This window comes from Odocoileus virginianus, chromosome X, assembly GCF_023699985.2.
Source record: "Odocoileus virginianus isolate 20LAN1187 ecotype Illinois chromosome X, Ovbor_1.2, whole genome shotgun sequence".
Taxonomy (NCBI): domain Eukaryota; kingdom Metazoa; phylum Chordata; class Mammalia; order Artiodactyla; family Cervidae; genus Odocoileus; species Odocoileus virginianus.
In genome coordinates, this window is record NC_069708.1 from 31,607,617 (window position 1) to 31,626,670 (window position 19,054).

General features: G+C 38.0%; 1 protein-coding gene across 11 annotated transcripts in view; it reads right to left on the reverse strand.

Annotated features, from left to right (window-relative positions):
- Positions 1–19,054, reverse strand: part of ATRX (ATRX chromatin remodeler) — a 267,954-nt gene that overhangs the window by 122,633 nt on the left and 126,267 nt on the right. For all 11 annotated transcript variants that reach the window (XM_070462042.1, XM_070462040.1, XM_070462046.1 and 8 more), the window contains 2 exons: positions 13,289–13,382; positions 1,585–1,687 (listed from right to left, as the gene is read on the reverse strand). In XM_070462042.1, coding sequence (XP_070318143.1) covers positions 1,585–1,687; positions 13,289–13,382 — 197 coding nt within the window. The remainder of the gene's footprint in view (positions 1–1,584; positions 1,688–13,288; positions 13,383–19,054) is intronic.

Here is a 19,054-nt window from a genome sequence, read left to right on the forward strand (position 1 = left end):
ACTACTAGGCATAAACCATGAGGAAAGCAAAATTGAAAAAGACAATGTACTCAAATGTTCACTACAGTGCTGTTTACAATAGCTAGAACATGAAAGCAACCTAGATGTCCATCAAAAGATGAATGGATAAAGAAGCTGGGGTTCATATATACAAACTACTCAGCCATAAAAAGGAATGCAGTTAAGTCAATTCTAATGAGGTGGACAAACCTAGAGTCTATCATACAGGGTGAAGTAAGTCAGAAAGAGAAATAAATGTCGTACACTGATGCATAGATATGGAATCTAGAACGATGGTACTGATCAATTCATTTTCAGGGCAGCAATGGAGAAACAGAAAAAGAGAAGAAATCTATGGACACGGGGGTAGGGGAAGAGGAAGAGGGTGGGATGTATGGAGAGAGGAACATGGAAATTTACAATACCATATGTAAAATAGATAGCCAACAGGAATTTCCTGTATGGGAACTCAAACAGGGGCTCTGTGACAAATCTAGAAGGGTGGGAAGGGGAGAGTGATGGGAGGGAGGGGACATGAGTGCACCCATGACTTACTGTTGATGTATGACTGAAAGTAACAAAATTCTAAAGCAATTATCCTTCAGTTAAAAAAAAAAGTGGCAAAAAAAGATTATGCACATAAAAGAAAAGCAGGGACTCAAAAAGACGTTTCTATAACCATGTATACAACAATGTTATTCTAATTTGCCAAAGGTGTGCTGGCTTCAGCAGCACATATACTAAAATTGGAACTAAATAGCCAAAGGTAGAAAGAATTCAAATGTCCATCAATAGATGAATGGATAAACACAACATGTTATCATACATACACTGGAACATTATTCAGCCTTAAAAAGAAAAGAAATTCAGATATATGCTAAAAGGTAGATGACCCTTGAAAACATTATATCAGTGAAATAAGTTAGAAAAAAAGGACAAATATTGTGTGACTTCATTTATATGAAATACCTAAAAGAGGCAAATTTATAGGGACAGAAATTAGAATTAGACATCACCAAGGAGCTGCAGATAGGCGGGGATTGGGAGTTACTGTTTAATGGGCACAGAGTTCCTAATTATGAATGTAATTAAGGCCATTGCATTGTACACTAGAAATGGTAAAAAGGGTGATTACAAAAATGAACTCTTCTAAAAGAGAATAGAATTGATAAAACATTATGGAGAACTTGTACTCTAAATAATTCTGCTTATATACAAGAAACTGAAATTGACTAATTTCACTGCTAGAAGAAATTTATTCATTTAATGAGTTATTATGTTTTATGTAATCAAACAGAACACTTCATATCAGTTCCATAGCCGTAAGAATATAAATAATGAATTAGAAAGCTTAAACTTTCCATCAAATTCAGTGAAGGAAAAGAAAAAAATTGAAAATATATTAAACACTTCTGCATATTTATATATTTAATAATTAGTCAATTCTTCCACAAAGCTTAAAATGTAAATAAACTAGTAGAATTCAACTTATGAATAGAATGCAAATGAGGTAATAACATATTTATTATGGTCTACTATACCAGTGATAAATCCAAGTACACAGTAAATCTCATTATTTATTACCTTGTTTTCACTGGATGAGTCTTCTTGAACCTTAATGCGTCGCCTTTTCTTCTTCTGTTTGTAACTTCTCTGATTTTCTTCCAACTCTGCTTTCTTCGCAGACCTAAAGAATATTTAAAATGCAAAATAAAATACTTTATGGTAAACTTTCTTACATGAATTATGTACTATTTTAGAACTGCTTTACCTTTGCATACATTCTTTAATAAAATGATAAAGGAAAAAATAAAAAGCAAAAAATCTTCTCTGGGTTCACAAAGGAGAGCACTTAATTTGAAATCCAGTGAACAATAGAATTGCCATACGACCCAGCAATCCCACTCCTGGGCATACACACCCAGGAAACCAGACCTAAAAGAGACACGTGTACCCCAATGTTCGTCGTAGCACTGTTTATAACAGCCAGGACATGGAAGCAACCTAGATGCCCATCAGCAGACAAGTGGATAAGAAAGCTATGGTACATATACAGAATGGAATATTACTCAGCCATTAAAAAGAATTCATTTGAATCAGTTCTAATGAGATGGATAAAACTGGAGCCGATTATACAGAGTGAAGTAAGCCAGAAAGATAAACACCAATACAGTATACTAATGCATATATATGGAATTTAAAAAGATGGTAACGATAACCCTATATGCAGGACAGAAAAAGAGACACAGATGTATAGAACAGACTTTTGGCCTCTATGGGAGAAGGCGAGGGGGGGATGATCTGAGAGAATAGCATCGAAACATGTATATTATCAAGTGTGAAACAGATCGCCAGCCCAGGTTGGATGCATGAGACAAGTGCTCAGGGCAGGTGCACTGGGAAAACCCAGAGGGATGGGATGGGGAGGAAGATGGGAGGGGGGATCTGGATGGGGAACACATGTAAATCCATGGCTGACTCATATCAATGTATGGCAAAAACCACTACAATATTGTAAAGTAATTAGCCTCCAACTAATAAAAATAAATGAAAAAAAATGAAATTCAGTGAACAAAAAAATAAAAAATAAATTCAGTGATCAACATTCTAAGTTATTCAAGAGGGAGGTGTAGCATATGAATAGTAAGATGGATGGAGCGCCTTCAGAAATATAACTGGCCAATATACATGTGAAAAATATTCACCATCTCTTTAAAAAATAGATTATAAAAGTTAGATACAATTTTCATCATATCAGCACACACAAAGTAAAAAAAAAAGTAACAATTTGTAGTGTGAATACTTCTGTGGCTAGAAATTGGTATATAAGCTTACATTAATCAAGACAATATGTTCCTACATAAAGGACAGACATGAAGATCAACAGCAGAGAAATGAGAACCCAGAAATAAATAATAATTAAATAACAATAATAATAATTAAATAATTGACCATTTATGGTCAATTGATTTTCCACATGGTCAAGACAATCAATAGGCACAACAGTCTTCACAAATAGTACTCAGACTACTTGATATCTATATGCAAAAGGGTGAATCTGGACCCCTATCTTAAGACATAAAAAAATTAACTCAAATGGATTGCAGTTCCCCCAACATGTGTTCTAATTAACAGATTGCTCATTGTTTTATTGCTGAACCAGTGAGACAATGGCTATTTACATATTCAGCTGGGGGAAGAAAATATTGACTCCTATAAGTGTGAAAATATATATGAAAGGTCCTAAAACTGTGTTAACTTTAACCCAATAATGTCATTTTTAGAAATTTACTCTAGGATTTAGGTATGAGGGAGGAGACAAGATGGCACAGTAGAAGGACTTGCGCTCACCTCCTCTCAAGAAAACATCAAAATCACAATGAATTGCTGAATAACCATCAAAAAAAAAAAAAACACTAGAAACTACAAAAATATTCTACATCCAAAGACAAAGAAGCCACAACTGAGACAGTAGAAGGGGTGCTTTTACCATATAATAAAATTCCATAATGAAAGGGAAGGTGACCCACAAACTAGAAAATAATTATATTACAAAAGATTTCCCACAGGAGTGAGACTTCTGAGACCCTCGTCAAGCTCATCAGCGTGAGGATAACATTTGGCTTTGAAGGCCAATGGAGCTTGGGTATAAGAGCTCCACAGGACTGGGCGGAAACAGATTCCACTCTTGGAGGGTGCACACGTGGTTTCACATGCACTGGGCTGCAAGGCAAAGCAGTGACTCCATAGGAGCCTGAGCCAGATAAACCTGTGAGTATTTCAGGGTCAACTGAGGAAGTAGGAATCAGCTGTGGCTCACTGTAGGAGGCAAGAACACCGGTGGCAGAGGCCGCAGGGAATGTTCATCAGCAAGAGCTCCCCGAGAGGTTGCCATTTGGGCAAACACCACCTGGACCCACCCAACAGTCTGCAGGCTTCAATGTTCAGATGCCTCAGGCCAAACAAACAAGATGAGAACACTGCCCCAGTCATCAGCAGACAGACTGCTTAAAGTCCTCCTTAGCACACAACCACTCTAAAACACACCCCTTGACATGGTCCACCCCACCAGAGGGACAAGGTTAAGCTCCATCCACCAGTGGGCAGGCACTAGTCTCGTCCAACAGCAAAGCTGAACAAGTCCCTGGACCAACCTCACCCACCATGAAGCAGACACCAGAGCAAAAGGAACTATATTTCTGCAGCCTGTGAAATGGAGAACACAAACACAGAAAGTTAGACAATATGAGATGGCAGAGAAGTATGTTCCACATTAAGAAACAAGATAAAACCCCAAAAGAACAAGTGAATTGGAGATAGGCAATGCATCTGAAAAAAATTAGAGTAAAGATAGTAAAGATGATCTAAGATCTTGTAACAAGAATGAAGACACAGAACAAGAAGATACAAGAGAAGTTTAACAAAGAGCTACAAGATTGAAATAAACAGATGACCAACACAATAACTAAAATAATAAATATACTCAAAAGAATCAATAGCAGAATAAACGAGGCAGAAGAACAAATAAGTGAGCTAAAACACAATTTGGTGTAAATCACTGCTACAGAACCAAATAAAGAAAAAAGAATGAAAAGAAAGGAGGACAGTCTCAGAGACCTTAGAGACAATATTAAATGTACCAACTTGCACATTATATGAGTCCCAGAAGGGCAAAGGAGAGAGAAAGGGCATGAGAAAAGATCAGAAGAGGTAAGAGCTGAAAACTCCCCTAACATGGGAAAGGGAACACTCACTCAAGTCCAGGAAGTGCAGAGAGTCCCATGTAGTATGAAACCAAGGAGGAACACAATGAGACACATAGAATTCAAACTGACAAAAATTAAAGACAAAGAGAAAATTTTAAAGGCAACAACAGAAAAGCAACAAATAACGTACAGTGGAATCCCAATAAGGCATCAGCTGATTTTTCATTAGATACTTCTCTGGCCAGAAGGGAGTGGCACAATATATTTAAAGTGATGAAAGGAAAACACATACAACCAAGAATATTTTACCCAGTAAGACTCTCGTTCAGATTCAACACAGCTATCAAAAGCTTTACAGACAAGCAAAAGCTAAGAGAATTCAACACAATGAAACCAGCTTTATAACAAACGCTGAAGGAACTTCTCTAAGCAGAAAAGGAAACAACCAGAAACAAGAAAATTATAAATGGAAAGCCTCACTGGTAAAGGCAAATATACAGTAAAGGTAGGAAATCATCCACACCCAAATATGGTATCAAATCAGCATTATGAGAAGAGTACAAATGCAGGTTATTGGAAATGCTTGGAAATTAAGAGGCCAGCAATTTAAAACAATTCTGTTAATACACAGACTGCTGTACCAAAACCTCATGGAAACCACAAACTAAAAATCTACGATTTAGACACAAAAAAGAAAAAGCAATCCAAACACAACACTAAAGGTAACTGGCAAATCATGAGAGACATTGATGTAAGAAATCAAAAATGACAGAAACAGATAGAAAGATATACTGTGATCTTGGATTGGAAGAATCAATATTTTCAAAGTGATTATACTACTCAGGTCAATCTACAGATTCAATGCACTCCCTATCAAATCACCAATGGCATTTTTAATAGAAGTATAATAAAAAAATTTACAATTTGTATAGAAAAACAAAAGATCCCGAATAACCAAAGTGATACTGAGAAAGAAAAACAAAGCTAGAGGAATCAGGCTTCCTGGCTTCAGACTATACTACAAAGTTACAGTAATCAAAACAGTATGCTGCTGGCACAAAAACAGAAATATAGATGAATGGAACAGAATAGAAAGCCCAGAAGTAAACTCAAGCACTTATGGTCGGTCAGTCAGCCTATGACAAAGGAGGCAACAACATACAAAGGAGAAAATACAATCTTTTCAGTGAATAGTGCTGGTAAAACTAGACAGCTACATGTAAAAATGAAATTAGAACATTCTATAACACCTTGCATCCTTAGTCTTTCATCCCTGTATGACTCTCTGTGACTCCAAGGACCATGGCCAGCCAGGCTCCTTTGTCCATAGGGCTCTCCAGGCAAGAATACTAGAGTGGGTTGCCATTTCCTTCTCCAGTGATAAAGTATGAAGTGAGTGAAGTGAAGTTGCCAAGTCGTGTCCGACTCTTTGCGACCCCATGGACTGCAGCTTACTAGGCTCCTCTGTCCATGGGATTCTCCAGGCAACAGTATTGGAGTGGGTTGCCATTTCCTTCTCCACTATGCTACTGCTAAGTCACTTCAGTCGTGTCCAACTCTGTGCGACCCTATCCCTGGGATTCTCCTGGCAAGAACACTGGACTGGGTTGCCATTTCCTTCTCCAATGCATAAAAGTGAAAAGTGAAAGTGAAGTCGCTCAGTCATGTCTGACTCTTCGCGACCCCATGGACTGCAGCCTACCAGGCTCCTCTGTCCATGAGATTTTCCAGGCAAGAGAACTAGAGTGGGGTGCCATTGCCTCCTCCGTTCTCCACTATAGCACCATACAAAAAATAAACTCAAAACGGATTAAAGACTTAAATGTAACACCAGACACTATAAAACTGTTAAAGGAAAACATATGCAGAACTCTGTTTGACATAAATCACAGAAATATCTTTTTGGATCTACCTCATAGAGTAATGAGAATAAAAACAGAAATAAACAAATGGGACCTAATTAAACCAAAAAGTTTTTCAACAGCAAAGGAAACAACAAACAAAATGAGAAGACAACCCACAAAATGAGAGAAAATATTTGGAAACAGTGCAACTGACAGGGGATTAAACTTCAAAACATACAAAGAGCTCACTGCATCTCAATAACAACAACAACAACAAAATCAAGAAAATGGACAGGAAATCTAAATAGACATTTCTTCAAAGACATAAAGCCAAAAAGCACATGAAAAGATAATCACATATTCATTAATAATTAGAGAAACACAAATCAAAACTGCAATAAGGTACCACCTCACAACCATCAGAATGGTCATCATCAAAAATTCTATGAATAATAAATGCTAGAGAAGGGGTGGAAAAAAGAGAACCCTCATACACTGCTGGTAAGAATATAAATTGGAACAATAGAAAACAGTATGGAGTGTGCTCAAAATACTAAAAGTAGAGTTACCAAATGATCCACAATTCCATTCCTGGGCATATACTCAAACAAAACTAAAATTCAAAAAGATACACGCACCTGTATATTCAAAACAGCACGATTTACAACAGACAAGACATGTACACAATCTAAATGTCCATGGACAGATGAATGGATAAATGTGCTACACATGTACACAATGGAATATTAGTCATAAAAAGAATGAAATAATTCCATTAGCAGCAACTTGAATGGACCTAGAGATTATACTAATGAAGTAAGTCAGAAAGAGAAAGATAAATATCATACATACTTATATATGGAATCTAGAATACAACACAAATGAACATATCTATGAAACAGAAACAGACTCACAGACAGAAGAAATTTTTGGTTCTCAAGGGGGAAGGAGGAGTAAAGGAAAAAAGGATTGGGAGTTTCAGATTAACAGACTCAAAGGATTATATATACATATATCTATATATAAAATATATTTTAGATATATACATCAGATGGATAAAAAACAAGGTCATACTGTATAGCACAGGGAACCATATTCAACATTCTTTTATACACCATAATGGAAAGAATATAAAGAACAACATAAATATGTATAACTGAATCACTTTGCTATATATCAGAATTTAACACAACACTGTAAATATACTACATTTCTATAAAGTTTTTTAAAAAGGAATTAAGTACTGAAACAAGCTATAGCATGGATCAAAATTGAAAACATGCTACCTGAAAGATTCCATTCATAGAAAGACACATATTTACAAAACTTTTCATATGAATGCTCAGAATAGGCAAATCTATACACAGAGCAGATTCATTTCTGCCAGGGAATGAGAAGCAGGAAGAACAGAAAATGAGCAAGGGCCATAGGGTTTCTTTCTAGAATGATGGAAATGTTCTGAAATTAGATACTGGTAGTAGATGCACAACTTTGTGAATATTCCAAAAATGCCCTATATTCTATATTTTGAAATAGTGAATTTTCTGTTACCTGAATTCCATCTCAGTTCTTTAAAATTCTCATTATATCCTATTGTTATTTTATATTCCCCTAAAGCTCGGCAGCTGCGACGGCACACAGGCGCAGCCGAGAGGAGCTACGCAACGTAGTTCTTTGCACTTTGCTGGAGCAGCCGTGAAGAGATACTCCACATCCAAGGTAAGACAAACCCCCGTAAGACAGTAGGCACTGAAAGAAGGCATCAGAGGACAGACAGACTGAAAACACAATCACAGACAACAGACCAATCTGATCACACAGACCACAGCCTTGTCTAACTCAATGAAACTAAGCCATGCCGTGTGGGGCCACCCAAGATGGATAGGTCATGGTGGACAAGTCTGACAGAATGCGTTCCACTTGGAGAAGGGAATGGCAAAACACTTCAGTTTTCTTGCCTTGAGAACCCCATGAGCAGTATGAAAAGGCAAAAAGATAGGACACTGAAAACTGAACTCCCCAGGTCTATAGGTGCCCAATATGCTATGGGAGATCAGTGGAGAAATAACTCCAGAAAGAATGAAGGGATGGAGCCAAAGCAAAAAGAACACCCATTTGTGGATGGGGCTGGTGATAGAAGCAAGGTTCAATGCTGTAAAGAGCAATATAGCATGGGAACCTGGAATGTCAGGTCCATGAATCAAGGCAAATTGGAAGTGGTCAAACAGGAGATGTCAAGAGTGAACATCAGCATTCTAGGAATCAGCGAACTAAGATGGACTGGAATGGGTGAATTTAACTCAGATGACCATTATATCTACTACTGTAGGCAGGAATCCCTTAGAAGAAAGGGAGTAACCATCATGGTGAACAAAAGAGTCCGAAATGCAGTACTTGGATGCAATCTCAAAAATGACAGAATGATCTCTGTTCGTTTCCAAGGCAAACCATTCAATATCACGTTAAACTAAGTCTATGCCCTGACCACTAACGCTATAGAAGCTGAAGTTGAACAGTTTTAAGAAGACCTACAAGACCTTCTAGAACTAACACCCAAAAAAGATGTCCTTTTCATTATAGGGGACGGGAATGCAAAAGTAGGAAGACAAGAAACACCTGGAGTAACAAGCAAATTTGGCCTTGGAGTATGGAATGAAGCAGGGCAAAGGCTAATAGAGTTCTGCCAAGAGAACACACTGGTCATAGCAAACACGCTCTTCCAACAACACGAGAGAAGACTCTACACATGGACATCATCAGATGGTTGATACTGAAATAAGACTGATTATATTCTTTGCAGCCAAAGATGGAGAAGCTATATAGAGCCAACAAAAAAATGACGGGAGCTGACTGTGGCTCAGATCATGAACTGCTCAATGCCAAATTCAGACTGAAATTGAAGAAAGTGGAGAAAACCACTAGACCATTCAGATATGACCTAAATCAAATCCCTTATGACTATACAGTGGAAGTGAGAAATAAATTTAAGGGATAAGATCTGATAGACAAAGTGCCTCATGAACTATGGACGGAGGTTCATGACACTGTATAGGAGACAGGAATCAAGACCATCCCCAAGGAAAAGAAATGCAAAAAAGCAAAATGACTGTCTGAGGACGCCTTACAAATAGCTGTGAAAGAAGGGAAGCGAAAAGCAAAGGAGAAAAGGAAAGACATACCCATTTGAATGCAGAGTTCCAAAGAATAGCAAGGAGAGATAACAAAGTCTTTCTCAGTGATCAACGCAAAGAAATAGAGGAAAACAATACAATGGGAAAGACTAGAGATCTCTTCAAGAAAATTAGAGATACCAAGGGAATATTTCATGCAATGATGGGCTCAATAAAGGACAGAAATGGTAGGGACCTACCAGAAGCAGAAGATATTAAGAAGAGGTGGCAAAAATACACAGAGGAACTGTACAAAAAAAGATCTTCACGATCCAGATAATCCCAATGGTGTGATCACTCACCTAGAGCCAGACATCCTGGAATGTGAAGTCAAGTGGGCCTTAGGAGCATCACTACGAACAAAGCTAGTGGAGGTGATGGAATTCCAGTTGAGCTATTTCAAATCCCGAAAGATAATGCTATAAAAGTGCTTCTCTCAACATGCCAGCAAATTTGGAAAACTCAGTAGTGGCTACAGGACTGGAAAAGGTCAGTTTTCATTCCAATCCCAAATAAAGGCAATGCCAAAGAATGCTCAAACTACCACACAATTGCACTCATCTCACACGCTAGTAAAGTAATGCTCAAAATTCTCCAAGTCAGGCTTCAGCAATACGTGAACCGTGAACTTCCAGATGCTCAAGCTGGTTTTAGAAAAGGCAGAGGAACCAGAGATTTAATTGCCAACATCCACTGGATCATCAAAAAAGCAAGAGAGTTCCAGAAAAACATCTATTTCTGCTTTATTGACTATGCCAAAGCCTTTGACTGTGTAGCTCACAATAAACTGTGGAAAATTCTGAAAAAGATGGGAATACCAGACCACCTGACCTGCCTCTTGAGAAACCTGTATGAAGGTCAGGAAGCAACAGTTAGAACTGGACATGAAACAACAAACTGGTTCCAAATAGGAAAAGGAGTATGTCAAGGCTGCATATTGTCACCCTGCTTATTTAACTTATATGCAGAGTACATCATGAGAAACACTGGCTGGAAGAAGCACAAGCTGGAATCAAGATTTCTGGGAGAAATATCAATAACCTCAGATATGCAGATGACATCACCCTTATGGCAGAAAGTGAATAAGATCTAAAGAGCCTCTTGATGAAAGTGAAAGAAGAGAGTGAAAAAGTTGGCTTAAAGCTCAACATTCAGAAAACTAAGACCATGGCATCCTGTCCCATCACTTCATGGCAAATGGATGTGGAAACAGTGGAAACAGTGGCTGACTTTATGTTTCTGGGCTCCAAAATCACTGCAGATGGTGACTGCAGCCATGAAATTAAAAGACACTTACTCCTTGGAAGGAAAGTTATGATCAACCTCAGTTCAGTTCAGTTCAGTCGCTTAGTCATGTCTGACTCTTTGTAACCCCATAAATCGCAGCACGCCAGACCTCCCTGTCCATCACCAACTCCTGGAGTCTACCCAAACCCATGTCCATCGAGTTGGTGATGCCATCCAGCCATCTCATCCTCTGTCATCCCCTTCTCCTCCTGCCCCAATCCCTCCCAGCATTAGTGTGTTTTCCAATGAGTCAACTCTTTGCATGAGGTGGCCAAAGTGTTGGAGTTTCAGCTTCAACATCAGTCCTTCCAAAGAACACCCGGGACTGATCTCCTTTAGGATGGACTGGTTGGATCTCCTTGCAGTCCAAGGGACTCTCAAGAGTCTTCTCCAACACCACAGTTCAAAAGCATCAGTTCTTCAGTGCTCAGCTTTCTTTATAGTCCAACTCTCACATCCATACATGACTACTGGAAAAACCATAGCCTTGACTAGACAGCATATTAAAAAGCAGAGGCATTACTTTGTCAACAAAGATCCATCTAGTCAAGGCTATGGTTTTTCCAGTGGTCATGTATGGATGTGAGAGTTGGACTATAAAGAAAGCAGAGTGCTGAAGAATTGACGCTTTTGAACTGTGGTGTTGTAGAAATATCTTGAGAGTCCCTTGGACTGCAAGGAGATCCAACCAGTCCATCCTAAAGGAGATCAGTCCTGGGTGTTCATTGGAAGGACTGATGTTAAAGCTGAAACTCCAATATTTTGGCCACCTGATGTGAAGAGCTAACTCATCTGAAAAGACCCTGATGCTGGGAAAGATTGAGGGCAGGAGGAGAAGGGGACGACAGAGGATGAGATGGCTGGATGGCATCACTGACTCGATGGACATGGGTTTGGGTGGACTCTGGGAGTTGGTGATCGACAGGGAGGCCTGGTGTGCTGTGGCTCATGGGGTTGCAAAGAGTTGGACACGACTGAGTGACTGAACTGAACTAAAAGTACAATATTCTGATATACTCCAGGCACAACCTGGTAATTATTAATCTAAAACAATCTCAAATGTTTTAAAATTTACACATGCAAATACCCATATAGATTTACATATACACATACACACAAACACAAATTGATATATGTATCATATTATTCCAGAGGAAATAAAAATCTTCTTAGAATGGTCAGTATTATTAAATACTATGATAATAAGGAAGCAAAATTTTAATCAGCTAGTAATCTAGATGAGTTATCTATGCATATTGAAAGAACAAACACATGTTAATTAATAGAATACTAGTAGTGTTGTTTTTGTTCCGTGGCTAAGTTGTGTTTAGTAATGCTATGAAAGAACAATACTTAGCATTCATGGCGCACTTACTATCTACAAAATAGGCACTATTTTATAAACCCTTTAATCTCATTTAATGCCCACAATAATCAATAAGGAAAATAATAATGTTAATTTCCTCTTTTACAGATGAGGAAACTGAACCACAGAGTATTCGTACAAATAGGAAGTATAGTAAAGCTAGGAGTTAAGATTGAGGCAGTTGGTCTACAGAGCCTCATAACTACTACACTACAATTTTCCACCACAGAAATGAAAAATCACAGTTCCATGGTGGTCCAGTGATTAAGAATCTGCTTTCCAATGGCAGGGGCTGGAGGAAACATGGGTTCAGTCCCTGATCAGGAAACTAAGATCCCATATGCCACAGGGCAACTACTGAGCCCGTGCATTCTACAGCTCATGTGTTATAACTAAAGAGACGCCTGTGCACATTGCAAGGAAAGATCTCGCATGCTGCAATGAAGATCCTGCATGCGGCAACTAAGACCTGATACAGCCAAATATATAATAATTTTTTTTTAAAAGGTGTTTTTGCACACTGAAAGTCCACCTACTTCAGAACATAAAATTCAACTATATATAATGTTTATATATTATTTCTAAATGATTTTAACAGTTTCAAATCAAAATGTTAAATATTTTACTTACTGCTATGCCCTGGTGGCTCAGACGATAAAGGATCCGCCTGCAATGCAGGAGACCCAGGTTCGGTCCCTGGGTGAGGAAGATCCCCTGGAGAATGGAATGGCAACCCACTCCAGTATTGTTGTCTGGAGAATCTCATGGACAGAGGAGCATGGTGGGCTACAGTTCATGGGGTCTCAAAGAGTCTGACATGACTGAGTGACTATCACTATTAACAACAGCAAACTTTCTACAAATAATTTGAAGCATGGTTATTAATTCTTAAAATTTTTAAAAAAATAATCTTACCTTGTTCTGGGCCGTTGTTCATCTTCAGATTCACTAACTTCTTCACTAACTCCAGATTCCTGAAAATCAGAATCTTCAGAATCTTCACTACTCACTTGAATAAAAAATATTAAAGGTTATTAAATGCTTTCCAATAGAAATTCAATTCCCTTTGTCAATAACATCACATTAACATCTAAGAGTATTATGAGAATAATATCTCTAGTACATATGACATCATACAGATTAGACCAGTTAATGACTCAATTGGTATTTATAAAAATCCAAATGAAAACCAAGAATGGTTATGATTCTACATTAAAATATATTAACTGTATGTAAACTGACAAAATGAAAAATTATCAGTCAATACAAGAATTCTAGTTATTTTAAGCAAGCTAAGTAGGCTGGCCAAGGTGGATTAAGGGTGATTACACACTCTGCCACTTATAACAACTAAAAACTATGGACAGAATACATAAATAAGCAACCTAAGGACTCTGCAAAGGGAATAAGAGAAGGCAGATTGGGGACTGAAATCAAAACTTAAATAATGATCCTGATAAAATTGTGTGGGAGGATGAATGTCATGGGGTTTTTTTCCCCACTCCTTTCCTGGTTTTGACAGTAAGGCCAGCTGAATTGCAAATTATGCAAGGGTACTGACTACAAAACTCTAGGAGAACCTCATTTCTAGCCACAGAACTGGGAAAAGGCAGCTGAGTCCTGCCTATCACAAGAAAATAAGATGAATACCCAATTTTATTTTTTCTCTCCAAAATTTTATTTTTCTGTACCAAAATTGCCACTAAGACACAGGCATCTAAAACCCCAGAAGAATACCTGTCTTTTTCTGGTCAGAGGAAGTCAGGCAGGGAAAATACAAGATAAGCCTGGACTAGTACCAGAAAGTAAAGCATTGCTCAAAAACATGGGGATATATTCAATGGATAGATGACGCAACTTGAAGAAGCTCCCAGCAACCAAAGCTGGAACAATCTGAGCAATAAAATGAAAACGTGGATTGTAACTCATAGAATAAAATAAAACATCTATATGTCCATATTAATATAAGTAATGTGATAAACAGATAAATAGGGGGAAACAACTCTTCCTAGAAGTAATGAAAGAAATTGGAAATCACCACTTAAACATACAACACAGTAAAAACTGCTTAGGCAGTTGGATGCTAAAATTAGTGGGTAGAAGTATGATGAGAAATGGAATATCTGCATTGTCTCAAAGTATCTCTCCACAAGATATTTATTAAATATGAACAAAAAATAGGGTTTTTTTTAACAGTAGAAAAACTCAGCAGATACCAACTTCAGTAACTTAATCAGGTTAACAATACCAATAATAAGAAACATACTGTCATCATACACACTCAGTACAACACACCAAGACGGATTCAATAGAACTTTTGCAGTATTCTTGTCACAATGTCTAATAACCTAAATCTAACCACAAGAAAACACTAGACAAATACATACAGATCGACATTCTAGAAAATATCTGATCAATATTCCTCAAAAGTGTCAAGGTCATGAAAGAAAAGACAAAGGAACTGTCACAGACTGGAGTAGATTAAGGAGACAACTGAATGCAATGTGGGATCCTAGACTGGATTCCAAAGTGGAAAAAGAACACAAGTGGGAAAAATAATGATAACCAAATAAAATCTACAGTTTTCATCAGAGGTCAGAGATCTGATGGTATTTTCAACTTTGTCGGCTATAAGGTCAATGTAGCTTTGCCACTGTAAACACATGAAAGCAATAACTGAGTAAGTATGACAGTGTACCAATAAAACTATTTATAAAAACATGAAAGTTAGATTTAGCCCTCAGGTGTAGTTTGTCAAACACTGGCTGAATTAATATTATTGTATCAATGTTAATTTCCTGGTTTTGATTATTGTGCTATAATAAGTATAAGGTGTTAAATTAGGAAAGCTAGGTAAAGGGTATTTTTGTGACATTTCTATAAATCTAAAATTACTTCAAAATAAAATATTTTTAGAATATCTATTATGATCTGACATAAAAATCAAAGGTCTGGTCTATCTTTAAAAATACAGACAAGCATAAATAATATAAAGATTGGTTATGGAAGAAGAGGAGAGTGAAGAGTTACTGTTTAGTTTCAGTTTGGGATGATCAAAGAATTCTGGAGACAGACAGTGTTGATGGTTGCCCAATAATGCAAATATATTACTGCCATGGAATTGCTTCAAACAGTTAAAAATGGTTAAAAATTATGTTATGTGTATTTTGCCACAGTAAAAAAACAAACAAACAAAAAACAATAATAAAGGAGTTCTCTGGTGGTCCAGTGGCTAAGATGCCACACTTTCAATGCAGGGGGCCCAGGTTCAACTTTGGTCAGGGAACTAGATACCACATATCACAACTAAGAGTTCACATGCCACAACTAAAGATTTCACATGCTGCAAGGAAGATCGAAGATCCTGGGTGCCATAAGTAAGACCTGCTGCAACCAGATAAATAAATAAAAATATTGTAAAAAAAAAAAAAAGGAAGAAGAACTGCTAAGCAACTGGGAATTTGGGAGAACAAGATGTCCACATGCACACACAAATTCTGTGATTAAATACAATTTTAAGCCTAGTATTAATTTTTCATCAAATGTTATTTTGAAAATTTTCACACCTACCAAAAATTTGAAAGAATCGCCAAATGAACACCTGTATCCCTACTCTTAAATCCACTTAAAGTGGATTTGCTTTACCACATTTGCTTTATTTCTGTCTAAATATATGCACATCCTTTTTTGCCCTGAACCCTTTAAGTGCTGATATCATGACACTTCACCCTTAAGTATAAGGGCACTATCCTACATAATTGAATATCATTTAAATACATGAGAAAAATAACATGAACCTAATATAATCTACTATAATGGCAATCACTGCATTTTTGAAATTATCACCAAAATAACTTTTACAACCTTTTTCAAATTTAGGTGAAAATGTTGACATGCTACACTCGATTTAATAATTAAGCTATTAGCTTCTGATTTTTCCCTATTGCCCATCATAAGTTTCCAGACAATACAGAGACACAAGAGTTTGCAAAACTTGGAAAATGGTGTGATTCCAAATGTAGTATCAGTCACTATTACATTAGTCTTTATTAGAAACATAAATAAGATGGAATTTTAGTTTACATCCTTCTACACAAACAGACCAAAAAAATAGTTGGATTATAAGTTACCCACAGAAAAGGACAGTGGAAACACAGGTCACAGAAAACTTAGGTTTCAATAAAACATTTCAAATGTATTTGGCCCACAGCTGCTGCCAACACTACTGTTTAGTTGCTAAGTCGTGTCTTACTCTTTGAAAACCCATGGACTGTAACCCACCAGGCTCTTTCATCCATGGGATTTCCCAGGCAAGAATATTAGAGTGGGTTGCCATTTCCTTCTCCAGGGAATGTTCCCAACCCAGGGATCAAGCCCATGTCTTCTGCTTGGCAGATGGGTTCTTTACCACTGAGCCACCTGGGAAGTCCTATTTGGCATAGTAAACGGCTCTGTATTACTGAGCTAATAAGCCTCAAAGGCAAAATTAGTATTTCTCCTTTTGAAGATGCACAGGAAATCATGCTGTTTCCTAATATGTTAAATCACTCAGTTCCTTTATAGAATCTGAAAGACCAGCTTGCAGTCATGTTGCAAAAAAATTTATGAAAAATGCATTCACAAAATGAGGTACTATTATTTATTTGTTTACATGAAAATGTCCAAGGCATATTAAGTATATGTGTGTGGGGGGAAGGGGTACCTTCCTCATCTTCTTTAATGGATAGCTACTTTCCCATGGCCCTTTAAATGCTCAGGATTCCAAGATTCTTTCCCTAGCCTTCTTTTTGAACAACATTACAGCTCTGCTGGGTAATCTCATTATTATACATATACTACGACAACTGAACTTGACATCAACTATGGCAATATCCTCCAAATAGGTTCAAAGCCTTCAGGTCAGTTCAGCCACTCAGTCATGTCCGACTCTTTGCAACTCCATGGACTGCAGCATGCCAGGCTTCCCTATCCATCACCAACTCCCATAGCTTGCTCAAACTCAGGTCCATCGAGTCAGTGATGCCATCCAACCATCTCATCCTCTGTCATCCCCTTCTCCTCCTGCCCTCAATCTTTCCCAGCATCAGGGTCTTTTCCAATGAGTCAGTTCTTCACATCAGGTGGCCAAAGTATTAGAGTTTCAGCTTCATCATCAGTCCTTCCAGTGAATATTCAGGACTGATTTCCTTTAAGATGGACTGGTTGGATCCCCTTGCAGTCCAACAGACTCTCAAAAGTCTTCTCCAACAACACAATTCAAAAGCATCAATTCTCCAGTGCTCAGCTTTCTTTATGGTCCAACTCTCACATCCATACATGTACTGGAAAAACCACAGCTTTGACTAGATGGACCTTTGTCAGGAAAGTAATGTCTCTGCTTTTTAATATGCTATCTACGTTGGTCATAGCTTTTCTTCCAAGAAGCAAGCGTCATTTAATTTCATGACTGCAGTCACCATCTGCAGTGATTTTGGAGTCCAAGAAAATAAAGTCTGTCATGGTTTCCATCATTTCCCCATCTGTTTGCCATGAAGTGATGGAACTGGATGCCATGACCTTAGTTTTTTGAATGTTGAGTTTTAAGTGAGCTTTTTCACTCTCCTCTTTCATCAAGAGGCTCTTTAGCTCCTCTGCACTTTCTGCCATAAGGGTGGTATCATCTGCATATCTGTGGTTATTGATATTTCTCTCAGTTATTGGATCAAAGCCCTCAGTCTCACAGAATAACAGGCAACTATCAATAACCTCAGATATGCAGATGATACCACCCTTATGGCAGAAAGTGAAGAGGAACTAAAAGGCCTCTTGATGAAAGTGAAAGAGGAGAGTGAAAAAGTTGGCTTAAAGCTCAACAATCAGAAAACTAAGATCATGGCATCTGGTCCCATCACTTCATGGGAAATAGATGGGGAAACAGTGGAAGCAGTGTCAGACTTTACTTTTTTGGGCTCCAAAATCACTGCAGATGGTGACTGCAGCCATGAAATTAAAATACGCTTACTCCTTGGAAGGAAAGTTATGACCAACCTAGATAGCATATTAAAAAGCAGAGACATTACTTTGCCAAAAAAGGTCCATCTGGTCACGGATATGGTTTTTCCAGTAGTCATGTATGGATATGAGAGTTGGACTGTGAAGAAAGCTGAGTGCCTAAGAATTGATGCTTTTGAACTGTGGTGTTGGAGAAGATTCTTGAGAGTCCCTTGGACCGCAAGGAGATCCAACCAGTCCATCCTAAAGGAGATCAGTCCTGGGTGTTCATTGGAAGGACTGATGCTGAAGCTGAAACTCCAATACTTTGGCCACCTCATGGGAAGAGTTTACTCACTGGAAAAGACCCTGATGCTGGGAGGGATTGGGGGCAGGAGGAGAAGGGGACGACAGAGGTTGAGATGGCTGGATGGCATCACCGACTCGATGGGCATGAGTTTGAGTAAATTCCGGCAGTTGGTGATGGACAGGGAGGCCTGGTGTGCTGCGATTCATGGAGTTGCAAAGAGTCGGACATGACTGAGCGACTTAACTGAACTGAACTGAATCTGACCATATTACATCCTTAGTTGAAATCTTTCAATGGAATAGTGAGTGGTTGTACTAAAGTTATGAATCTTCAATGCTGCTAATCAATGTTTTGTGCCTTTATCTAGGTGCCAAACATGTTCATCTAGATTTCCACTTACA